This window comes from Salvelinus alpinus, chromosome 12 (genome assembly GCF_045679555.1).
Source record: "Salvelinus alpinus chromosome 12, SLU_Salpinus.1, whole genome shotgun sequence".
In the NCBI taxonomy this organism is placed as follows: domain Eukaryota; kingdom Metazoa; phylum Chordata; class Actinopteri; order Salmoniformes; family Salmonidae; genus Salvelinus; species Salvelinus alpinus.
Window position 1 is genome coordinate 47,098,766 of NC_092097.1, and position 20,488 is coordinate 47,119,253.

General features: G+C 41.4%; 1 protein-coding gene across 2 annotated transcripts; it reads left to right on the forward strand.

Annotated features, from left to right (window-relative positions):
- Positions 1-8,211: 8,211 nt before the first annotated feature.
- LOC139536258 (ubiquitin-conjugating enzyme E2 variant 1-like) lies at positions 8,212-15,765 on the forward strand. Of its 2 annotated transcripts, none has more exons than XM_071336631.1 (4): positions 8,212-8,461; positions 10,054-10,202; positions 12,565-12,690; positions 14,294-15,765. In XM_071336631.1, exons 1-4 carry the CDS (start codon positions 8,440-8,442, stop codon positions 14,438-14,440), a joined length of 444 nt encoding a protein of 147 aa, XP_071192732.1. In that variant the 5' UTR covers positions 8,212-8,439; the 3' UTR covers positions 14,441-15,765. The 2 variants fall into 2 exon arrangements, with proteins under 2 accessions (XP_071192732.1, XP_071192733.1); XM_071336632.1 differs by having other exon boundaries at positions 8,456-8,613.
- Positions 15,766-20,488: the final 4,723 nt, after the last annotated feature.

Genomic DNA, 20,488 nt, shown 5'->3' on the forward strand with positions numbered 1-20,488 from the left:
CCGATTGCTCAGTTTGGCCGTGCGGCCAGCTCTAGGAAGAGTATTGGTGGTTCCAAACTTCTTCCATTTAAGAATGATGGAGGCCACTGTGTTCTTGAGGACCTTCAATGCTGCAGAAATGTTTCGTACCCTTCCCCAGATCTGTGCCTCGACACAATCCTGTCTCAGAGCTCTATGGACAATTCCTTCGACCTCATGGCTTGTTTTTTGCTCTGACATGCACCGTCACAACTGTGTGACCTTATATAGACAGGTGTATGCCTTTCCAAATCATGTCCAATCAATTGAATTTACCACAGGTGGACTCCAATCAAGTTGTAGAAATAGGAGGCACTGAGCTCAATTTCGAGTCTTATAGCAAAGGGTCTGAATACTTATGTAAATAAGGTATTTAAAAAATGTTTTTTATACATTTGCAAACATTTCTAAAAGACTGTGTTCGCTTTGTCATTATGGGGTATTGTGTGTAGATGGCTGAGGATTTGTCAATTTTAGAATAAGGCTGTAACATAACAAATTGTGGAAAAAGTCAAAGTGTCTGAATATTTTCCGAAGGCACTGTATCTGTGACCAACAGATGCTTATCTGTATTACCAGTCATGTGAAATCCATAGATTAGGGCCTAATACATATATTTAAATTAAATGATTTCCTTATATGAACTGTAACTCAGTAAAATCGTTGCGTTTATATTTTGGTTCAGTGTATATAAAGTTTGATTTGATTGATGACATTACAGCTGTAGAATATTAAATAAACTGTCATTTTCAGATGAGGACAAGTGAGGTTTTTCCATAAACTTTTAATTAATAACTTAGGATTTTAACACTTGACATTTCAATCATATAGTGGGAAGGATCCTATAAATCAAAACTGAATGCCTGTACCACTCCGAATAAATAAATAATGTGCATTTGAAGATTTGTCTCTGGTCATGCAACTACAATACAGGCTGGATGTCTAAGCAAAGTCAATTCTGAATGTCAATAGATTTTTAGATTCATTCTCATCAATGACAACATTCTAGAACTGAGTTACCACTCAACTGTCTAGTATCCGGGTTAATGAATATATACTTGATTAAGTGTCTCTTTCCTTGTAGAATGTTGACAGCTGTGTAGAAAACATTGTATTGCTAAGATGCTCAAACTTAACTTAATAGCTACACTTGTTAAACAGAAAACCAAAACATATGGCAGCAGATCCACAAGGTCTGCCATGAAAGGTGACTGTATAGTTCCCTTAAGGAAAAGCACCTTTAGTAAATCCGCTTTCTCTGTGAGAGCTTCCCATGTCTGGAATACACTGCCATCAGACACACATAACTGCACCACATATCACACTTTCACAAAATGCATGAAGACATGGCTATAGGTCAATCAGATTTGTGAACATAATCCCTAGCTGTGTATTGTCGCTTTCCATGTTGTCTGTTGTCTGTAGCTTGTGAGGTGTGGAAACACTTTGTTGCTTTTATGAATTTTGTCTTGCTGCTTTTTGTTCTATGTTGCTCTGTCTGTATGCTATGTCTTGCTTGTCCTATGTTGCTCTGCATGTGCTCACTGCTCAATGATTGTCTTTATTGTAATTGTTTTTAATAACCTGCCCAGGGACTGCGGTTGAAAATTAGCCGGCTGGCTAAAACCGGCACTTTTACTGAAACGTTGATTAATGTGCACTGTTCATGTAAAAATAAAATAAAATAAACTCAAACTCAACACTCAGTGACACAGGATAAACTTTATCTGGCATGCTGGCCCTGACCAAACCGGTAAGTTGCCTCTCACTATAGCTGCATTTCTCCACATGGCTAGACTTAGAGTGGTATTCTCCACTTTTAATGCTCTTATGCTCATCCTTTAAAAATACCATAAGGTCTCAAATAGACAACAAAGTCGACATACTGTACAAACAATTATCTAGGCTAAGTAAAACAAAATAATTGTTTTGATCTACTGCTCTGCTAACTAGCTAGCCAAAGTGTAGTCAGTCAGTGGCTAGCAAAAACAGAGAAAGGGGACGTAAGAAATTCATGGCTTGGTCTCTGATTGCGCTGGTGAACGGTAGCTGACAATGTCAGCAAGAGATGATGTGCAGGAGCTTCCTGCAGGAATTTGTAGCTTGCTCAGGTCTTCTCTGTTGCTAATTAGCATTTCCAACCTATAAAAAAGAACATGTCTAATTTAGGCTAATAGCCGAATAACAATATAGGCCTAATAACATAGCCTAAGCCTATAACAATAAAATCCTATAATAGGCTAATAATGATTATTGTTCCATAGCCTAATTGTTCTCATGTAAATTGCTTTTGACGCTCTCCGCTCCATCTACAAACTACATTTGTACTCTTGCATTATGTTAATAGTAGGCTAAGTCTGTCTACCGACCACATATTTATTGAAATGGGCTATGGCGGATAGGTAGGTAATTTGGTGTGATGCTCGGCTGTGCGCTGCCCGACTCCAGCGGTGCCAGTCATGTTCAAATAGGCAAAACTATAGTATGTAAAAAATGAATATCATGTCACACCACAATGTCGTCACCATCGATCATGGTTATCAAACATCGACTTCTGATTATATTGTAATATTGCCCAACAGAGGTAATTCATCCTCTCATCAGGTTCAATTTTTGAGGTACCGGTGTAATTGAATTTTAAAAAAAAATACTTTATACCAATCTTCCTCACCACACCGCTTCCCTCTACACTCAGCTCCTTTCCTTCTTCCTTGCTGTTCATTTCCACATCTCCACACTCTTTCTGCTCCTTCATCCACTGTAATAGTAAACTATTCAAATATCTTGAATTTGCAGGCATGTCACGTTGACTCAAAAAGCTCTCAAGAAAGCAACTACTCTCTCCTTGAGTGACAGGCAGCAGCCAGGGCTTGGTATGGCAAGTGGCATGCAACAGGAGGAGAGGGAGAAAGACAACTCAAGTATCAAACTTGAATGAACTATAAAAAAAACATTACACATGACAGAGTTGATATCACATTTAACAAACCAAACATTGAGCATGGTTACATGCACACAATAACGATTATCAGAGTTGTGGACTTGAGTCACAAATTTGATGACTTGATAGAAAATAAAATAACTTGAGACTTAACTTGGACTTGGAGCCTCAAGGCCTTGACTTGAAACCGATGACTTGAAATTATCTGGTCAGATACAGGAGCCGCAGCATCGCCCTTGTAAAAAAAAAACATGCAAGTTGCAACAGATAGGTTAGTGAAATGCACACTCTGCACTCTTATTGGACCAGCAAACTGTCACTCCACACAGGTCGGGTGAGCTAGCAAACAGATTGCTGATTTGCTGTACAGCTATTGGATCGGGTGAAGCTCAAACGTCAAATTGTAGGGAGAGAGGATTGCCATAATAAATAAATATGCAGCTCCAAAAATCAATAATATTAACTGTTTACTTTGTAAGCTCACCAGCAATGGGGCAACAATTTCTCGCATAGGCCTTAAAGGTCTTTTGGTATGTAATAATTACTTGAAATGTAGACTTAACTTAAGCTAGCATTTGGAATTTGTTGTTAAAATGAATTATAAGCCTACTGTGGGAAGATGCTCTCCAAACTCCCACCAGTGGAGAGTGCTTTTTTTCTCTTGTTGAAATGTTTGCTTTTGCTAAATGCACAGGCCCTATGTGGTAAATCTATATTCCATTTAATAGTAAAACAATTGCTAGCGTTTCATCATTCCATCCCCATACCTTTTGCAACATGTGGACATATGTGTTTCATGTCTGATAGGCCTACGATACATTTTAATATAGCCAAACATTTCTTACCCTGTTCTGAGTGGGCGCGATGTTTAAAGCGCACATGAACGTTCGCAAGACTCATGAGGTAGAAGTTCTGTTTATTTAATTCAATGTATGGTTTAATTTGTTTATATTTCCCGTGTTATGTCGGAGATCTGTGTGTCTGTGTCCTATGTCTCTATCATTTTTGTTGTGCGTAATAGGAGCATGCGGCCTCAGTGCACATAGAACTCTTTGGAGTCAGAACGTTGAATAAGATAGAATTATTGTTCCATGTATGCATGGTGTTGAAATATCATTACAAATAATTACGTCTGATTAAGACTAATGTACAAATGTAACAATGGATGTGAAAATTGCCTTTATACTGAACAAAAATATAAATGCAACATGTGAAATGTTGATTCCATGTTTCATGAGCTGAAATAAAACATCCTAGAAATGTTCCACAGACACAAATGCTTATTTCTCTCAAATATTGTGCACCAATGTGTTTATATTATTGTTAGTGATCATTTCTCCAATATAATCCATCCACCTGACAGGTGTGGCATATCAAGAAGATTATTAAACAGCATTTTCACTACACATGTGCACAATAAAAGGCCACTCTAAAATGTGCAGTTTTGTCACACAACACAAAATCACAGATGTCTCAAGATTTGAGGGAGCATGCATTTGGCATGCTGACTGCACGAATGTCCACCAGAGCTCTTGCCAGAGAATTGAATGCCTCCAACATAGTTTTTGAGAGTTTGGCAGTACGTCCAATTGGCCTCACAACTGCAGATCACGTGTAACCACGCCAGCCCAGGACCTCCACATCTGGCTTCTTCACCTGCGGGATCGTCTGAGACCAGCCACCCGGACAGCTCATGAAATGTAGGAGTATTTCTGTCTGTAATGAAGCCCTTTTGTGGGGAAAAACTAATTCTGACTGGCTGAGCCTGAGTCCCAAGTGGGTGGGCCTATGTCCACCCATGGCTGCGCCCCTGCCCAGTCATGTGAAATCCATAGATTAGGGCCTAATGGATTTATTTACATTGACTGATTTCCTTATATGAACTGTAACTCAGTAAAATCGAAGAAATTGTTGCATGTTGCATTTATTTTTGTTCAGTATAGGTAGATACTCACCGACTGTAGTTACATGTACAACACACATTACCTTCCTTAAAAGTAAACAGAAAACCAACATAGGCTAACATAATGACTTGTGACCTTTTTATTGGCAAGTCTTTAGTGAGCTAGTCAGCTACTTTTTCACGTGGTGACATGCTAGCCAACGTTAGCCCACCAGGGAAGGGATATTTAGCTAGCTAGTTACCATTAACTCCCCGGTAGTGTAGTCAGACTTGCTAGCTAACGTTAGGTCGGCACCATGGCAAGGATAGTTGGTTAGCTAGCATGTCACCACTTACAAATGTCTGAATACACGAACGGTGAGCTAATGTTAACTAGCTAGCTAAATATCGCCTGGTGGGCTAACGTAAACTCACTCACTTTTGAACATCGCTTTGGTCCGTACAATTGACCTTATTTTAGCGCCACAAAAACGTAATACTTCCAGATCAACTGTAATGTCAATACCATTGTAAAGCACAATTTCTCCCCTTTCCAACAGAATCAATTACATGACCCCAAAGCTGCCCGTTTCTGCATGATTCAAGAAGGCAATGAGCCCCGTCTGGTCTTTTTAAAAATGGCGGGTGGGGAAGCGAAACTAATGCGTGAGTGATAGTGATAGTGAGAAGGAGAGATGTTGTGAGGGAAAATTGCTTTTTTTCACTCGATCTGTCCAACTTATCACCTTATCGCCTCTAAAATGTAAATAAAACACTATAAAGAGTTTATATAATGTGTCATTACATACCTATTTGAAGGTTTGCGTCAATTTGAATCGGGTTTTTAGGGCGGTGCTAAAGTAATCTTAGAAGTAAACAGCGGCTTTGAGAATGATGATCGCATGCAATGATGACGCAAAAAATGACTAGGTATCCCCCTTACCCCCGTCACTGTCCATTTCTTGTTTTTAAAGGATGAGAGAAGTGCTACACCTGGTGGAGAGAGATTGTAAGACAGAAATAGTTGCTTTATGCGTGCTGTATGTTATGGCATGACACGTCACGATGTAACGGAAGAGGTCAGTTTTTTCAACTTTTCTCCAATACTATAGACCCATTACCATGTCGATCAACACTTGAATAGAAACCTAGTTCACACCCACGATTTTGAAGTCAACACAGTCGCTACAGTCCCATTAGTTTTCTTTGTAGCCTCGTTTGAATGTTGCGGTTACGCACATTTGTACGGAATGGGGTGAGTTTACGTTAGCTAGTTAGGCACCTTGGTTGACTAGTTAGCTACATTAGCTAAAGTTGGCTCACAAAGGACTTGTGGGCTCAATGTTTTCCCATACAAAACACAATTTTGTTCCATGAGTGCATCTGTTGTACATGACTAATCAAATATCCTGTAGTCAGTTAAACATGTCAGCATGGATGGAAATTAAGCTAGCCTGAATCTAGTATTTGTCAGACTGGGCTAGTAGACAATGTGCCAAACTAGCCTGAGAGCAATGAAATGGCTAGTAGAAAATGTGCCAAACTAGCCTGACACAGCAGTGAAATGTTGCCTTACAAACATCACATGCCACAGATTTAGGACCTGAATGTAGAAATCGTGGTCTGCTGGCCAGTGCCCAAAATACATATGTTACACCGCTGCGTGCCAGTCCCCTTCAGACAATTCCCCTATTACTGTTGGTCCTCCTCATTGACCTCACAGCTGAGGGTTTTAACTTTCCTCTTGAGAATTAGAATCAGAAGTACAGTCGTATATCTCATCGCAATACTTCACCTCTTAGGGCAAATAATACCCTAGACTGTCCAGATCATCTAGTTAAGCATTCCAGATAATTCCTCCATCACAGCAGAAATGTCCCATCCACATAGCCGGATTTTAAATGTGCAGATAGACCAAATCAAATCAACTCAAAGTTATTTACATAGCCCTTCTTAGATCAGCTGATATCTCAAAGTGCTGTACAGAAACCCAGCCTAAAACCCCAAACAGCAAGCAATGCAGGTGTAGAAGCACGGTGGCTAGGAAAAACTCCCTAGAAAGGCCAAAACCTAGGAAGAAACCTAGAGGAACCAGGCTATGAGGGGTGGCCAGTCCTCTTCTGGCTGTGCCGGGTGGAGATTATAACAGAACATGGTCAAGATGTTCAAATGGACCCCGGCCCAGTCTATTTTACCATTACTATAGTCAAGTCTGTGGGTTATGGTAGATGAATATAGATGTTACCATTTCAGTAATCAACCTAACTAGCAAGTCAAATAAACTTGTTTTTGTCTTTCAGACGGACGGACCGGAAACCAAATGACAACATTCAGGTTTGCAGCTGTCATTTTCCATTGGGACAGAGAAATGGCCCTGTATTTACCAGAGAAGGTAGCTCATCCAACATGGCAGAAGAGGAAGATCCAGACTCATCCACCATAACCTATTCTAGGAGACTATTGTTCGTGTATGATCTTTATTCATTGCTATCTTGTTTTTCAACAATGTCAGGTACATGCAGGTATGATTATTTCTCACAGGGGGTGAGAAATAATTAGAACATCAAATCAACTTTTATTGGTCACATATACATATTTAGCAGATGTTATTGCGGGTGTAGCGAAATGCTTGTGTTCCTAGCTCCAATAGTGCAGTATTATCTAACAATTCACAACAATACACACAAATCTAAAAGTAAAATTGGAATTGAGAAATATATAAATATTAGGATGAGCAATGTTGGAGTAGCAATGACTAAAATACAGTAGAATAGAATACAGTAAATACATATGAAACGAGTAAAGCAGCATGTAAACATTATTAAAGTGACTAGTGTTCCATTATTAAAGTGACCAGTGATTCCATGTCTACGTACATGGGGCAGCAGCCTCTAGGGTGCAGGGTTGAGTAACCAGGTGGTAGCAGGCTAGTGATGGCTATTTAACAGTCTGATGGCCTTGAGATAGAGGCTGTTTTTCAGTCTCTCTGTCCCAGCTTTGTTGCGCCTGTAAAAGTAATTTAGCTCGTCTGGTAGGCTCGTGTCACTGGGCAGCTCGTGGCTGTGCTTCTCTTTGTAGTCTCTAATACTTTGCAAGCCCTGTCACATCCGACAAGCGTCGGTGCCGGTGTAGTACGATTCAGTCTTTCTCCTGTAATGACGATTTGCCTGTTTGATGGTTCGTCGGAGGGCATAGCGGGATTTCTTATAAGCGTCCGGGTTAGAGTCCCGCTCCTTGAAAGTGGCAGCTCTACCCTTAAACTCTGTGCGGATGTTGCCTTTAATCCATGGCTTCTGGTTGGATGTGTAGTAGTCACTGTGGGGACGACGTCATCGATGTACATATTGATGAAGCCAGTGACTGATTTGGTGTACTCCTCAAAACCATTAGAAGAATCCCGGAACATATTCCAGTCTGTGCTAGCAAAAAAAAGAGGGGTTCCTACAGGTGCAGGAATGCCCCGAATTGCAGGCCGCAATTGCACCCTTCTCGAAAATCTTGTTTATTTTGACCTTCGGCTCCAAAAACTGCTCAAACAGGCCAGTCGATTTGCACTGACGTACTCGAACGTGCGCGTCCTCGCTATTCAGTGACAAAGATGGCGGCCGCCGCCGGATCAGGTAATCTAATTTCCCGTTCACACATATGTGATATTCATTTGAGGAGCTTGTATTTTACGTTTAATTTAATAACTATATTACATTCCGTTATGAAACATTAATCTCAAAGACATTCCACAATTCCCCGAGACATGTTTACTAGATGAATGTGGGTGAGTTAGCTCAGCCAGTATTGCTAGCTACTAACTAGCTAACGTTAGCGCAGTTTGCTCTTCTCCGACTATTTGTAGCTCTCGACCAACTCACTTGGTGCATTTAAAATATTACTTGATTCTGCCATAATTTGTATATAAAATATTGTATTTGTGGTTCTAGTGTGGTTTAGCCATCGTCTGTGTATTCGTCTAACTTACTAGCTAGCCTATTCAACTGCAGCGTCATGTTTCTGCGCAGCTAACGACGCTAACATTACTAGTAACGTTAGCTGGTACCAGTGGCAGCTGAACCGAGACAACTTGCAAATCGAGCTTGGCAGAACTAGTATACATGTTTCGAATAACTGAAATAGCTGGCATCTGTCAAAATGTATTTCTCCAACTGTGTATTAGCGGTTAGTTAAGTGAACGGGGTGCGTATAATTTGTGGAACGTTCCAACAGGAATCTGTTCCAAAAACGTAGTAAAGTACAAAGTTGCCAACAACGCATACAAAGTAGCACGATCAATAAACATAGATAACTAGCTGCCGCATAGGCATCAACTCACCACGTAGCTTATTCTTAATGTTTGTCCATAGGCTACCTGAGATTTTTCGGAATAAACGTGGTGAGTGAAAACCTAATGAAATAGCCCAGGCCCTACCCGGTATCTTATTCGGCCGCTATACAACTTTGGATGTGTTGTTTGTTGGAAACCTTGTTATTTACTTCGTTTTTGGAACAGATTCATGTTGGAACGTTCAACAAATTATACCCACCCAGTAAAATGAAAAGTAATGAGAACTAGCTAGTTATCTATTATAGATAAGAGTAGATTTACATTGTTAACTAGGTAGCCCCGCACCTCTCTGATTCAGAGGGGTTGGGTAAAATGCGGAAGATGCATTCAGTTGCACAACTGACTAGGTATCCCCCTTTCCTTTTCGATACCTAACTAGCAAGTGCACTTTGGCCATCAACTACACACCCACAACTTGAGAAAGTGATGGCTATGGTAATTGCATGTGTCAGATTCAGTGGTGCGTGAATAACATAGGATAGCTAGTTACTTGGTTCCTACTAATTGTATTTGATTAGCTAACATACAATTAGCTGAGGAGGGTTGTGTTAAATGAATCACTATCAAAATTCATAGAATTAGGCCTAGCTACATGTTTGCCTAACATTTTGATGAAAGGAATGGAACAATCTAACAGAGTACTGTCATCCGGTTTTTACCTTTCATGTCTTCCTGTATAAACCGTATTACAATGAACAGTATTTTCAACCTTGCTCCACACTTTGCATTTTTAATGAACAATTCAACAGAACCCATTGAGTCAACTTTGCACCCTGGTCTGTGTGCAGAGCAGTGAATTTTCAGTTTACATTGTACTAACTACTAGATATGTGTGGTTGAAAAATGTCTGCTTTGAACCTTGTATTTTTTTTAAAGTCATCAAAGTTCCCCGTAACTTCCGGCTACTGGAGGAGCTGGAAGAGGGCCAGAAGGGTGTTGGAGACGGGACAGTGAGCTGGGGACTGGAGGACGACGAGGACATAATGCTGACTCGCTGGACAGGCATGATCATAGGGCCTCCCAGGGTAATGGAAAACCAATGACGCACACACACACAAACGCCATAAGGCCTCTCAGGGTGACAGACCAAACACCGTCACGCCACAGAAATCCTTGCTTTCTCAGTCCTGGTTTCCTCAATTCTTCTCAAGTGCATTGTATTTCCTTCTCTAAATTATAAGCGTTGAGGAAGTGAGAAAACAAGGACATCGCAAATGGATTTGGCAGCTAATGCTACTTTCTGACACAGCAACTGTCGCTTTCCACATCTATATCCACAGTTGACGATCAATATGGAATCACCTCTATTTTAACACCAATTTGAGGAATGAAAACATATGGAACATTTTGATTTTAGAGGATGAGCTGCTGCGCAATCATAGCCAAGAACACTGCTTCAGCTAAACCATGCACACCGCAGGTCAGCTCTAAACCATGCTCAAGTAGCAGGTGTGAAATCGCTAGCTAGTTAGTTAGCTGTTTGCACTAATAGCAGCCATCATGGTGTGATGTCCCCCGCCCTGAGACCTAAAGTAGTGTTGCCCTCGCCCAACCAAAACCATGATTTTGTCAGCTATATGAAGTACATGTGTTCTTGTTGATGTTGCTTGTGAGCATGAACAAAGAGGATAAACATAGCATAAATCACCTTTCTCCCAGTGGAGGAACCAATAATTTACAGTGCCTTTGGAAACTATTCAGACCCCTTGACTTTTTCCACATTTTGTTACGTTTACATCCTTATTCTAAAATTGATTTAAAAAATAATTGTTAATCTGCCCACAATACCCCATCATGACAAAGCGAAAATAGGTTTTTAGAAAAAAACAGATACCTTATTTTTAATAAGGATTCAGACCCTAAGCTATGAGACTCGATATTGAGCACAGGTGAATCCTGTTTCTGTTGATCATCCTTGAGATGTTTCTACAACTTGATTGGAGTCCACCTGTGGTGAATTGATTGGACATTTGGAATCACACCAGTCTATATAAGGTCCCACAGTTGACAGTGCATATCCGAGCAAAAACCAAGTCATGAAGTCGAAGGAATTGTTCGTAGAACTCCAAGATAGGATTGTTTCGATGCATAGATCTGGTGGAGGGTACCAAAACATTTCTGCAGCATTGAAGGTCCCCAAGAACACAGTGGCCTCATTCATTCTTAAATGGAAGAAATTTGGAACCACCAAGACTCTTCTTAGAGCTGTCCGCCCGGCCAAACTGAGCAATTTGGGGAGAAGGGCCTTGGTCAGGACAGAGTTCTAGAGTTCCTCTGTGGGGATGGGAGAACCTTCCAGAAGGACAACCATCTCTGCAGCACTCCACCAATCAGGCCTTTATGGTAAAGTGGCCAGACAGAAGCCACTCCTCAGTAAAAGGAACCTGACAGCCAGCTTGGAGTTTGCAAAAAGGCACCTAAAGGACTCCGACCATGAGAAACAAGATTCTCTGGTCTGATGAAACCAAGATTGAAATCTTTGGCCTGAATGCAAAGTGTCACATCTGGAGGAAACCTGGCACCACCACTACGGTGAAGCATGGTGGTGGCAGCATCATGCTGTGGGGGTTGCTGCACAGCTATTGTCTTAAGGGGTTCCATTAAGACCTGACAATAGCTGTGCAGCAACTCTCCCCATCCAACCTGACAGAGCCCAAGAGGATCTGCAGAGATGAATGGTAGAAACTCCCCATATACAGGTGTGCCAGGCTTATAGCATCATACCCTAGAAGACTTGATGCTGTAATCGCTGCCAAAGGAGCTTCAGAGTACTGAGTAAAGGGTCTGAATACTTTTTATTTTTATAAATTAGCTAAAAATTCGAAACCTGTTTTTACTTTGTCATCGGGTGTTGTGTGTTGATTGATGAGGGGGAAAAAGCTATTTAATACATTTTAGAATAAAGCTGTAACGTAACAATGTGAAAAGTCAAGTGGTCTGAATGCTTTCCGAAGGCACTGTGTATCTCTCACTAACACACACCATTGGGAGGGGAGGACCACACCATGAGCGCGACAGCAATATAATTGAAATAGAAAAATTCATATTTTATTTTGACCGCAAAAGGAGTTTTGCAAACAAAGGATGAAACATCCATGAGTCAAAGAACCACACGCGTTCTGTCCCAGATGCACCTCTGTTTTGCAGGCTCCTTTAATTAACAACATAGGCCAATACTAAACTGGAGCCAGCAGTCCAGTGATAGGCCTACAACAAGCTTACTCACTGTCATGGCTCACCGCTCATGATTATAACCAAGACAGCTACCCACTACCACGTGACAAATAAACTTTGATTTGACAGCTACCCACTACCATGCAGGCTTTTATCTTGAACCAAAACCTGTTTCAGGACTTAAATCTTGCCTTTCTGATGTCTTTCTTCCAGACAATCTACGAGAACAGGATGTACAGTCTAAAGGTAGAATGTGGACCCAGATATCCTGAGTCTCCCCCTTTTGTCCGATTTGTGACCAAGATCAATCTGAATGGCGTGCACAACTCAAACGGTGTGGTAAGTCTCAGGTCATACATGTCCTATTGTTCGGGTTGGATTCAGCACCTTTTTGTATTTTGGAGTATGTGGCCGGAAGGCCTACAGTTTGCAAAGCACAGCGGATTCATTACCTACAGACGCAGGACTGGTTTTTCAGACCCAGATGAAGTCCTAGACTAAAAAGCACTTGAAACTCTACTGAACATGGGTTTTTGTCCAGGAATCTCCGTTGGTTTGTTTGAGGACACTTTTTTCCTTGTCTGAGCTGAAGGCACCAATGAGCATAAAAATAATAAATTAGCCAAGGTTTGAAACCCAATTTTCTTCTACAGAGGCCATAGCTGTCTTTAGAATACTCATACTACACATACTATTTGTGATGTAAATTGAGTGTAAAGTAAGGTTATTGGTCATAGTATGGATATAGTTAGTATACCAAAAGTTCCCGGATGTCGAACTATATTCACCAAAATACGAAGTATACAAGCAGTGGACACTATTTCCGTGCTCTTAGGGCCCATAATGCAATTCTTCAGAAAATGGGCGTGGCGTCACAACGGTCTCAGATTTTAAGAAAATGCTGGAAAATATTCAGCCGAAGTCCGAGAGCGGATACAAATTCATTGCTTTAACTAATTATGACAAATGTTGAGCAATGTAATAAAGTACTTTTCAAATAAGTTTCCTTACACGTTATGTTGACTGACAATTTGTTAGCTCCTCCATCCTTGCGACCCGCATATCATTACAGCATACAGCAGTATGTGCCGGTAAATTAGCTAGCTATCTAACATTAGTTGGCTACTAATACATCAAACTTGCCAGTATATTAACTATATGCTATCTAACTACCCAATATTTATTGACTTGATTATTCCCATCATTTTTAGCTTTGCTAAATGGTTTAGTCGTGCGTTCTCAATGGACATTCAGGTGCATTCGTAAATTCACTCGTCTGTGCCAGAGCGCAGAAAATCTGATGAATTTACGAACACTCAACACCAGTTGAATATGGCCGGTGTCGGTAAACGTTGACAAAAAAGCGTAATTAAATTGTTGCCAGCAACAGTTTGTCACCAAAGCTCTAGATAACATGAAAACAGCCTAAGCAGCTCTGCTAGATTTGAGTAAAATGGTCAGAGTGAGGTATTCTCTCACTTGAGTGTGGAAGTAGCTAGCAAGTTAGCTTGGGTGCTTGACTGCCGTTGTGAGGTCAGAACGCTCGGATCAACCTTACTCCTCGGCCAAAGCGCCAAGTTACGCTGCTTGGCAGAGTGCGCTCTGAACGCTCCGAGAGCGAAACGCTCAGAATTTAAGAACTCTGGCACTCCAGATTGAATTTAATTACACACCTTAAAGTCGTAAAATTTCTAGCTAGTAATTTTTGCTAGCAAGAGGTTGCATAGCAACAGCATCAATTTCCAGTAGACAGGCGAAGCGCTAGTACGTTTAACTGAAAGTATACTGTTCGTTTACAGTATATTAAAATTAGCTGTGTGTGTATATATCTCTCACTCATTAAGTTTGTAGTATACAGTATGTTAAGCTGTGTTCGAATACTCATACTATGTCTTTTCCAAGTTGTGTGTGAGTCTCTTACATGGCTGTAACCTCCCCTCAGGTGGACACGCGGGCGGTGGCGGCACTGGCTAAGTGGCAGAACTCGTACAGCATCCGTGTGGTGCTGCAGGAGCTCCGGAGGCTCATGATGTGTAAAGAGAACATGAAGCTCCCCCAGCCGCCCGAAGGCCAGGTCTTCAGCAACTGAGCCCCCTGGCCCTGACAAGCCCTGCTATCCCTACTCTCCCTCACGATCTCCATCAACACACACACACACGTAAATCTACACATACAGTACATGCACTCGCACTGATTCAATGCTTCCTCACATCTGCACACTCGCACAATCCCCCCCCCCCCCCCCCCCCACACACACAGTGTTACGTACCCCTTATTTTTCTGAGACTCTTGAATACTCTGTTCTCACATAAGCTCTCTTTTGCCAGGCCCCTCTCACCTTCTGTCCTAAATGCCATGCTCACTTTCTCTCTCTCTCTCTCATTAGACAGAGATGGTTGCACAGGTGGACTCCACCACCCCCATCATCTACCCAACTGTGCAGACCAGACATTACGATACAAATTACTGTACATCTTACATCTTTTTTTTTTCTTCTTCTTCTTTGTGTTCTACATCCAGATTGTAAAATAACATAAATGATCTTATTGAGTGTACCTATCTTATGTGTGTGCTGGATTCTTCAACCCAAGGGTGGTGGCATTTACTCTGTAGTGTGTAGCAGGGGTGGAAATCAGAAATCAAGATGACTTGCTGCGCTGCAAAAGAAAAGTAGATCCCGTGGCCCCACTGAAATGTGGACAGTAAAGTTGTAACTGTTCTGCTCTTAATGTCGCTGCAAGACTAGTTTTTATGATTCTGCTTGCTCTGTTGGTCTACGCAGTGGCTTAGGATACACTGCATAGTCTTGCCAGGGTCTGTTTCTGAAATCCAAAAAGCGACAACCCCCCACCCTTATGTTTTATTTTTTTAACCACTCTTGGTGAAACGGCAAGGGAGGGAATTAAAACATTTATTGGTGTTTTTCAGGCTAGCATTGGTCTCAAACTGAGCAACCAGCTTCTCAATCCCGATTATGTGAATTTCTGGGCCTTGGCACATGTACGGTACATGGGATTAGGCATTCAACACTGTGTGTGTATCAACTGGGCACTCTCGGTTCATCGCCCACTCCTATTTTAAACCTCTGGCCTCTCTGCCATGTGGATTGTTACGCTTTGTGATTGAATGGGGAGGAAGTACATTTTGAGGGGTTAAATTACATTGGGTTTCAAATACTTATCTTATGTGCTTGGCACCTTTTTCAGGTTCACATTACTAGGTGGGGAATGGTGAGTTAGTTTTTTGTTTCATCTTTAGGGCTGACCTGTGTATGTTCGTTGAGGTTATCATACAGTGGGCCCACTGAATGCAAAATATGGCTTTAGATGTTTATTTTTTAACCGGTGTGATTCTGTAGTCTGGGTGATGGTGACCTGTGCATGGTTTTATTTTAATTAAACATAATTACTTTTGCATGTGTTTGTCTCCTTGTGATTCTCAATCCATTTCGGCATGGGCGGCATTCCGTCGCACAGTGAAATGAAAACATTGTATTTGAAGTATCTAAAACGTGTATGTGTTATCACATGTCTTAGAATGTGTATTTTTGTTGTGCAGGAACAATGTTAAGATGCTAAAGAGGTATCATTATGATTTTTTTTAAAAGTATAGTTAATTTAATATATTTACCCTAATCTTAAATTTGCTTCAGCATATTCTAAATCTTTTTCATTACAATTTCATTAGTTAAGTTTAATAGAGAATTAAGGTGTATACTACCAAACTTGAGGGTTCTTTTTTTCCACTATCAAATTATAAACAATGCATTTGGGAAAGTATTAAGGCCCCTTCCCCTTTTCCACATTTTGTTATAGCCTTATTCCACAATGGATTAAAAAAAAATAAAAAAAAAATGAAATCCTCATCAATCTACACACACTACTGACAATGCAAAAACAGGTTTTAGGAAATTTTCAAAACTTAGAAAACATACCTTATTTACATTATTTATTTACATACGGTATTTTTCCATGAGAGGTGCTTCAGGCGCATTTTGTTTCCATTGTTGATCCTTGATGTTTCTAAAATCAGCAAAAAAAGAAATGTCCCTTTTTCAGGACCCTGTCTTTCAAAGATAATTTGTAAAAATCCAAATAACTTCACAGATCTAAATTGTAAAGTGTTTAAACACTGTTCCCTGTGCTTGTTCAATGAACCATAAACTAATGAACATGCACCTGTGGAACGGTTAAGACACTAACAGCTTACAGACGGTAGGCAATTAAGGTCACGGTTGTGAAAACGTAGGACACTAAAGAGGCCTTTCTACTGACTGAAAAACACCAAAAGTAAGATGCCCAGGGTCCCTGCTCATCTGCGTGAACGTGCCTTAGGCATGCTGCAAGGAGGCATGAGGACTGCAGATGTGGCCAGGGTGATAAATTGCAATGTCCGTACTGTGAGACGCCTAAGACAGCGCTACAGGGAGACAGGACAGACAGCTGATCGTCCTCGCAGTGGCAGACCACGTGTAACAACACATGCACAGGATCGGTACATCTGAACATCACACCTGTGGGACAGGTACTGGATGGCAACAACTGCCTGAGTTAAACCAGGAACGCACAATCCCTCTATCAGTGCTCAGACTGTCCGCAATAGGCTGAGAGAGGCTGGACTGAGGGCTTGTAGGCCTGTTGTAAGGCAGGTCGTCACCAGACATCACCGGCAACAACGTCACCTATGGGCACAAACCCACCGTCACTGGACCAGACAGGACTGGCAAAAAGTGCCAGTCGCGGTTTTGTCTTACCAGGGGTGATGGTCGTATTCGCGTTTATCGTCGAAGGAATGAGCGTTACACCGAGGCCTGTACTCTGGAGTGGGATCAATTTCGAGGTGGAGGGTCCGTCATGGTCTGAGGTGGTGTGTCACAGCAACATCGGACTGAGCTTGTCATTGCAGGCAATCTCAATACTGTGCATTACAGGGAAGACATCCTCCTCCCCCTTCCTGCAGGCTCATCCTGACATGACTCTCCAGCATGACAACGCCACCAGCCATACTGCTCGTTCTGTACGTGATTTCCTGCAAGACAGGAATGTCAGTGTTCTGCCATGGCCAGCAAAGAGCCCGGATCGCAATCCCATTGAGCACGTCTAGGACCTTTTGGATCGGAGGGTGAGGGCTAGGGCCATTCCCCCCCAGAAATGTCCGGGAACTTGCAGATGCCTTGGTAGAAGAGTGGGGTAACATCTCACAGCAAGAACTGGCAAATCTGGTGCAGTCCATGAGGAGGAGATGCACTGCAGTACTTAATGCAGCTGGTGGCCACACCAGATACTGACTGTTACTTTTGATTTTGACCCCCCCTTTTCTTCAGGGACACATTATTCAATTTCTGTTAGTCACATGTCTGTGGAACTTGTTCAGTTTATGTCTCAGTTGTTGAATCTTGTTATGTTCATACAAATATTTACACGTTAAGTTTGCAGAAAATAAACGCAGTTGACAGTGAGAGGACGTTTCTTTTTTTGCTGAGTTTACAACTTGGAGTCCACTTTTGGTAAATTCAATTGATTGGACATCATTTGGAAAGGCACACACCTGTCTATATAAGGTCCCACAATTGACAGTGCATGTCAGAGCAAAAAACCAAGCCATGAGGTCAGAGCGAAAAACCGAGCCATGAGGTCAAAGGAATTGTTCTTCGACCTCATGAGACAGGATTGTGTCGAGGCACAGATCTGGAGAAGGGTACCAAATCATTTTCTGCAGCATGGAAGGTCCCCAAGAACACGGTGTCCTCCATCATTCTTAAATGGAATAAGTTTGTAACCACCAAGACTCTTCCTAGAGCTGACCGCCCGGACAAACTGAGCAATTGGGGTAGAAGTGCCTTGGTCAGGGAGGTGACCAAGAACCCGATGGTCACTTTGACAGAGCTACATAGTTCCTCTGTGGAGATGGGAGAAACTTCCCGAAGGACAACCATCTCTGCTGCACTCCACCAATCAGGCCTTTATGGTAGAGAGGCCAGACGGAAGCCACTCCTCATTAAAAGGCACATGACAGCCTGCTTGGAGTTCGCCAAAAGGTACCTAAAGACTCTCAGACCATGAGAAACAAGATTCTCTGGTCTGATGAAACCAAGATCGAACTCTTTGGCCTGAATGCCAAGCATCATCATGTCTGGAGGAAACCTGGCACCATTCCTACGGTGAATCATGTTGGTGGCAGAATGCTGTGGGGCTGTTTTTCAGCGGCAGGGACCGGGAGACTAGTCAGGATCGAGGGAAAGATGAACGGAGCAAAGTACAGAGAGATCCTGCTCCAGAGCACTCAGGACCTCAGACTGTTGCAAAGGTTCACCTTCCAACAGGACAACGACCCGAAGCACACAGCCAAGACAATGCAGGAGTGGCTTCGGAACAAGTCTCTGAATGTTCTTCAGTGGCCCAGCCACAGCCCGGACTTGAAACCGATCGAAAATCTATGGAGAGACCTGAAAATAGCTGTGCAGCGACGCTCCCCATCCAACCTGACAGAGCTTGAGAGGATCTGCAGAGAAGAATGGTAGAAACTTCCCAAACACAGGTGTGCCAAGCTTGTATCGTCATACCCAAGAAGACTTGAGGCTGTAATCGCTGTCAAAGGTACTTCAACAAAGTACTGAGCAAAGGGTCTGAATACTTATGTAAATGTTTAAATTCAGTGTTTTTTTATAAACTTGTTTTTGCTTTGTCATCATGTGGTATTGTATGTAGATTAATTAGGGAGAAAACCAATTTAATACATTTTCGAATAAGGCTGTAATGTAATAAAATGTGGAAAAAGTCAAGTGGTCTGAATACTTTCCGAATGCACTGTAAAATACATTTAACAATATAAAAAATGCTATAGGGACACATATTAGCTTACATCTTCATTGGATTTTTGTAACCATTTATAATTGAGCAATAAGGCCCGAGGAGATGTGGTATATGGCCAATATACCAAAACAAAGGGTTGTCCCTTTTTTTTTTTTTTCTCCTTTATTAAACAGGTTTTTCTCATTGAGATAACATCTCTTTTCCAAGAGAGACCTGGTCCAATAGCAGCAGGGGGAACAACGTTTCAGACAAAACAACTTATACACTAACACAACATTAAACAAAACTATAAACACACATACAGTACAACAAAAACATTTTACGTAAAAACACGAAAGTCTTGACTAAAAACAGCTTTCCTAAAGTCAATTGCACTCTTCTATGATATATACATCGATCAAGTGTTTAAACTCCACCAACGAAACTAGATCATGAAATTTTGAAATGTTCAGGAGAGCATTCCAGGACCACGGAGCTAAGTAACTAAAACTATTTCTACCATGACCTGTTCTAATTTTTGGTACTGTTAGAAGCAAATGAGAATGGGACCTTCATTTATATTTTTTTACTGAACTGGCTAAAAAAGAACGGAGATAAAATTGCATTTTACCCAATATGGCCTTATAAATCAGTGTATACCAGTGTTTAAGCCTACGCAAGGTCAATAACGACCAGCCAACAGTGCTGTAGAGATCACAATGATGTGTTAGACGTTTTTGATTTGTAATGAACCTGAGGGCTGTATGACACACTGAATCAAGTGCTCTTAGGGTAGTGGTTGAGGCCTGCATATATATAACATCACTCAAATCTAAAACCGCCAGTAATGTACATCGTACAAGCTCCTTCCTGGCCTCAAAAGAAAAACAAGCCTTATGCCGGTAATAAAAACCTATTCTCAGCTTGAGCTTCCTTATCAAGTTCTCTACATGCACAGTGAAGCTCAGCTTATCATCAACCCATACACCCAAATATTTGTACACTTTAACTTGCTCCATAGTATGTCCAGCAAATGTAGCAATGACATGATTAGTAACATGCCTGGCATTTGAAAATACCATGAATTTAGAACCAGCTTTAAATCATACAGATTCTGTTGTATGATGTTAAATGCTCTTTGGGCATTTTCAAAAGCTAAAGATAAACTACTACGACTTGAATAACTGCATAAAAATTAACATCCGCTGTTTCAATAAGATCCCCAATGTTGTTGATATACAAAATGAACAACAGTGGGCCCAAAATAGAACCTTGCGGAACACCTGAACACACCTCTATGGACTCAGATTTACAACCATCCGCCATTACACATTGTGTGCGATTTG

Excerpts from the sequence above, each read along its gene's own strand:
- LOC139536258 (XM_071336631.1), top strand. The coding sequence starts at position 8,440 with ATGGCGGCCGCCGCCGGATCAG. Across the intron at positions 8,462-10,053 it reads GGCGGCCGCCGCCGGATCAG|TCATCAAAGTTCCCCGTAAC; the intron begins GTAATCTAATTT and ends TTTTTTTTAAAG. Across the intron at positions 10,203-12,564 it reads TGATCATAGGGCCTCCCAGG|ACAATCTACGAGAACAGGAT; the intron begins GTAATGGAAAAC and ends TCTTTCTTCCAG.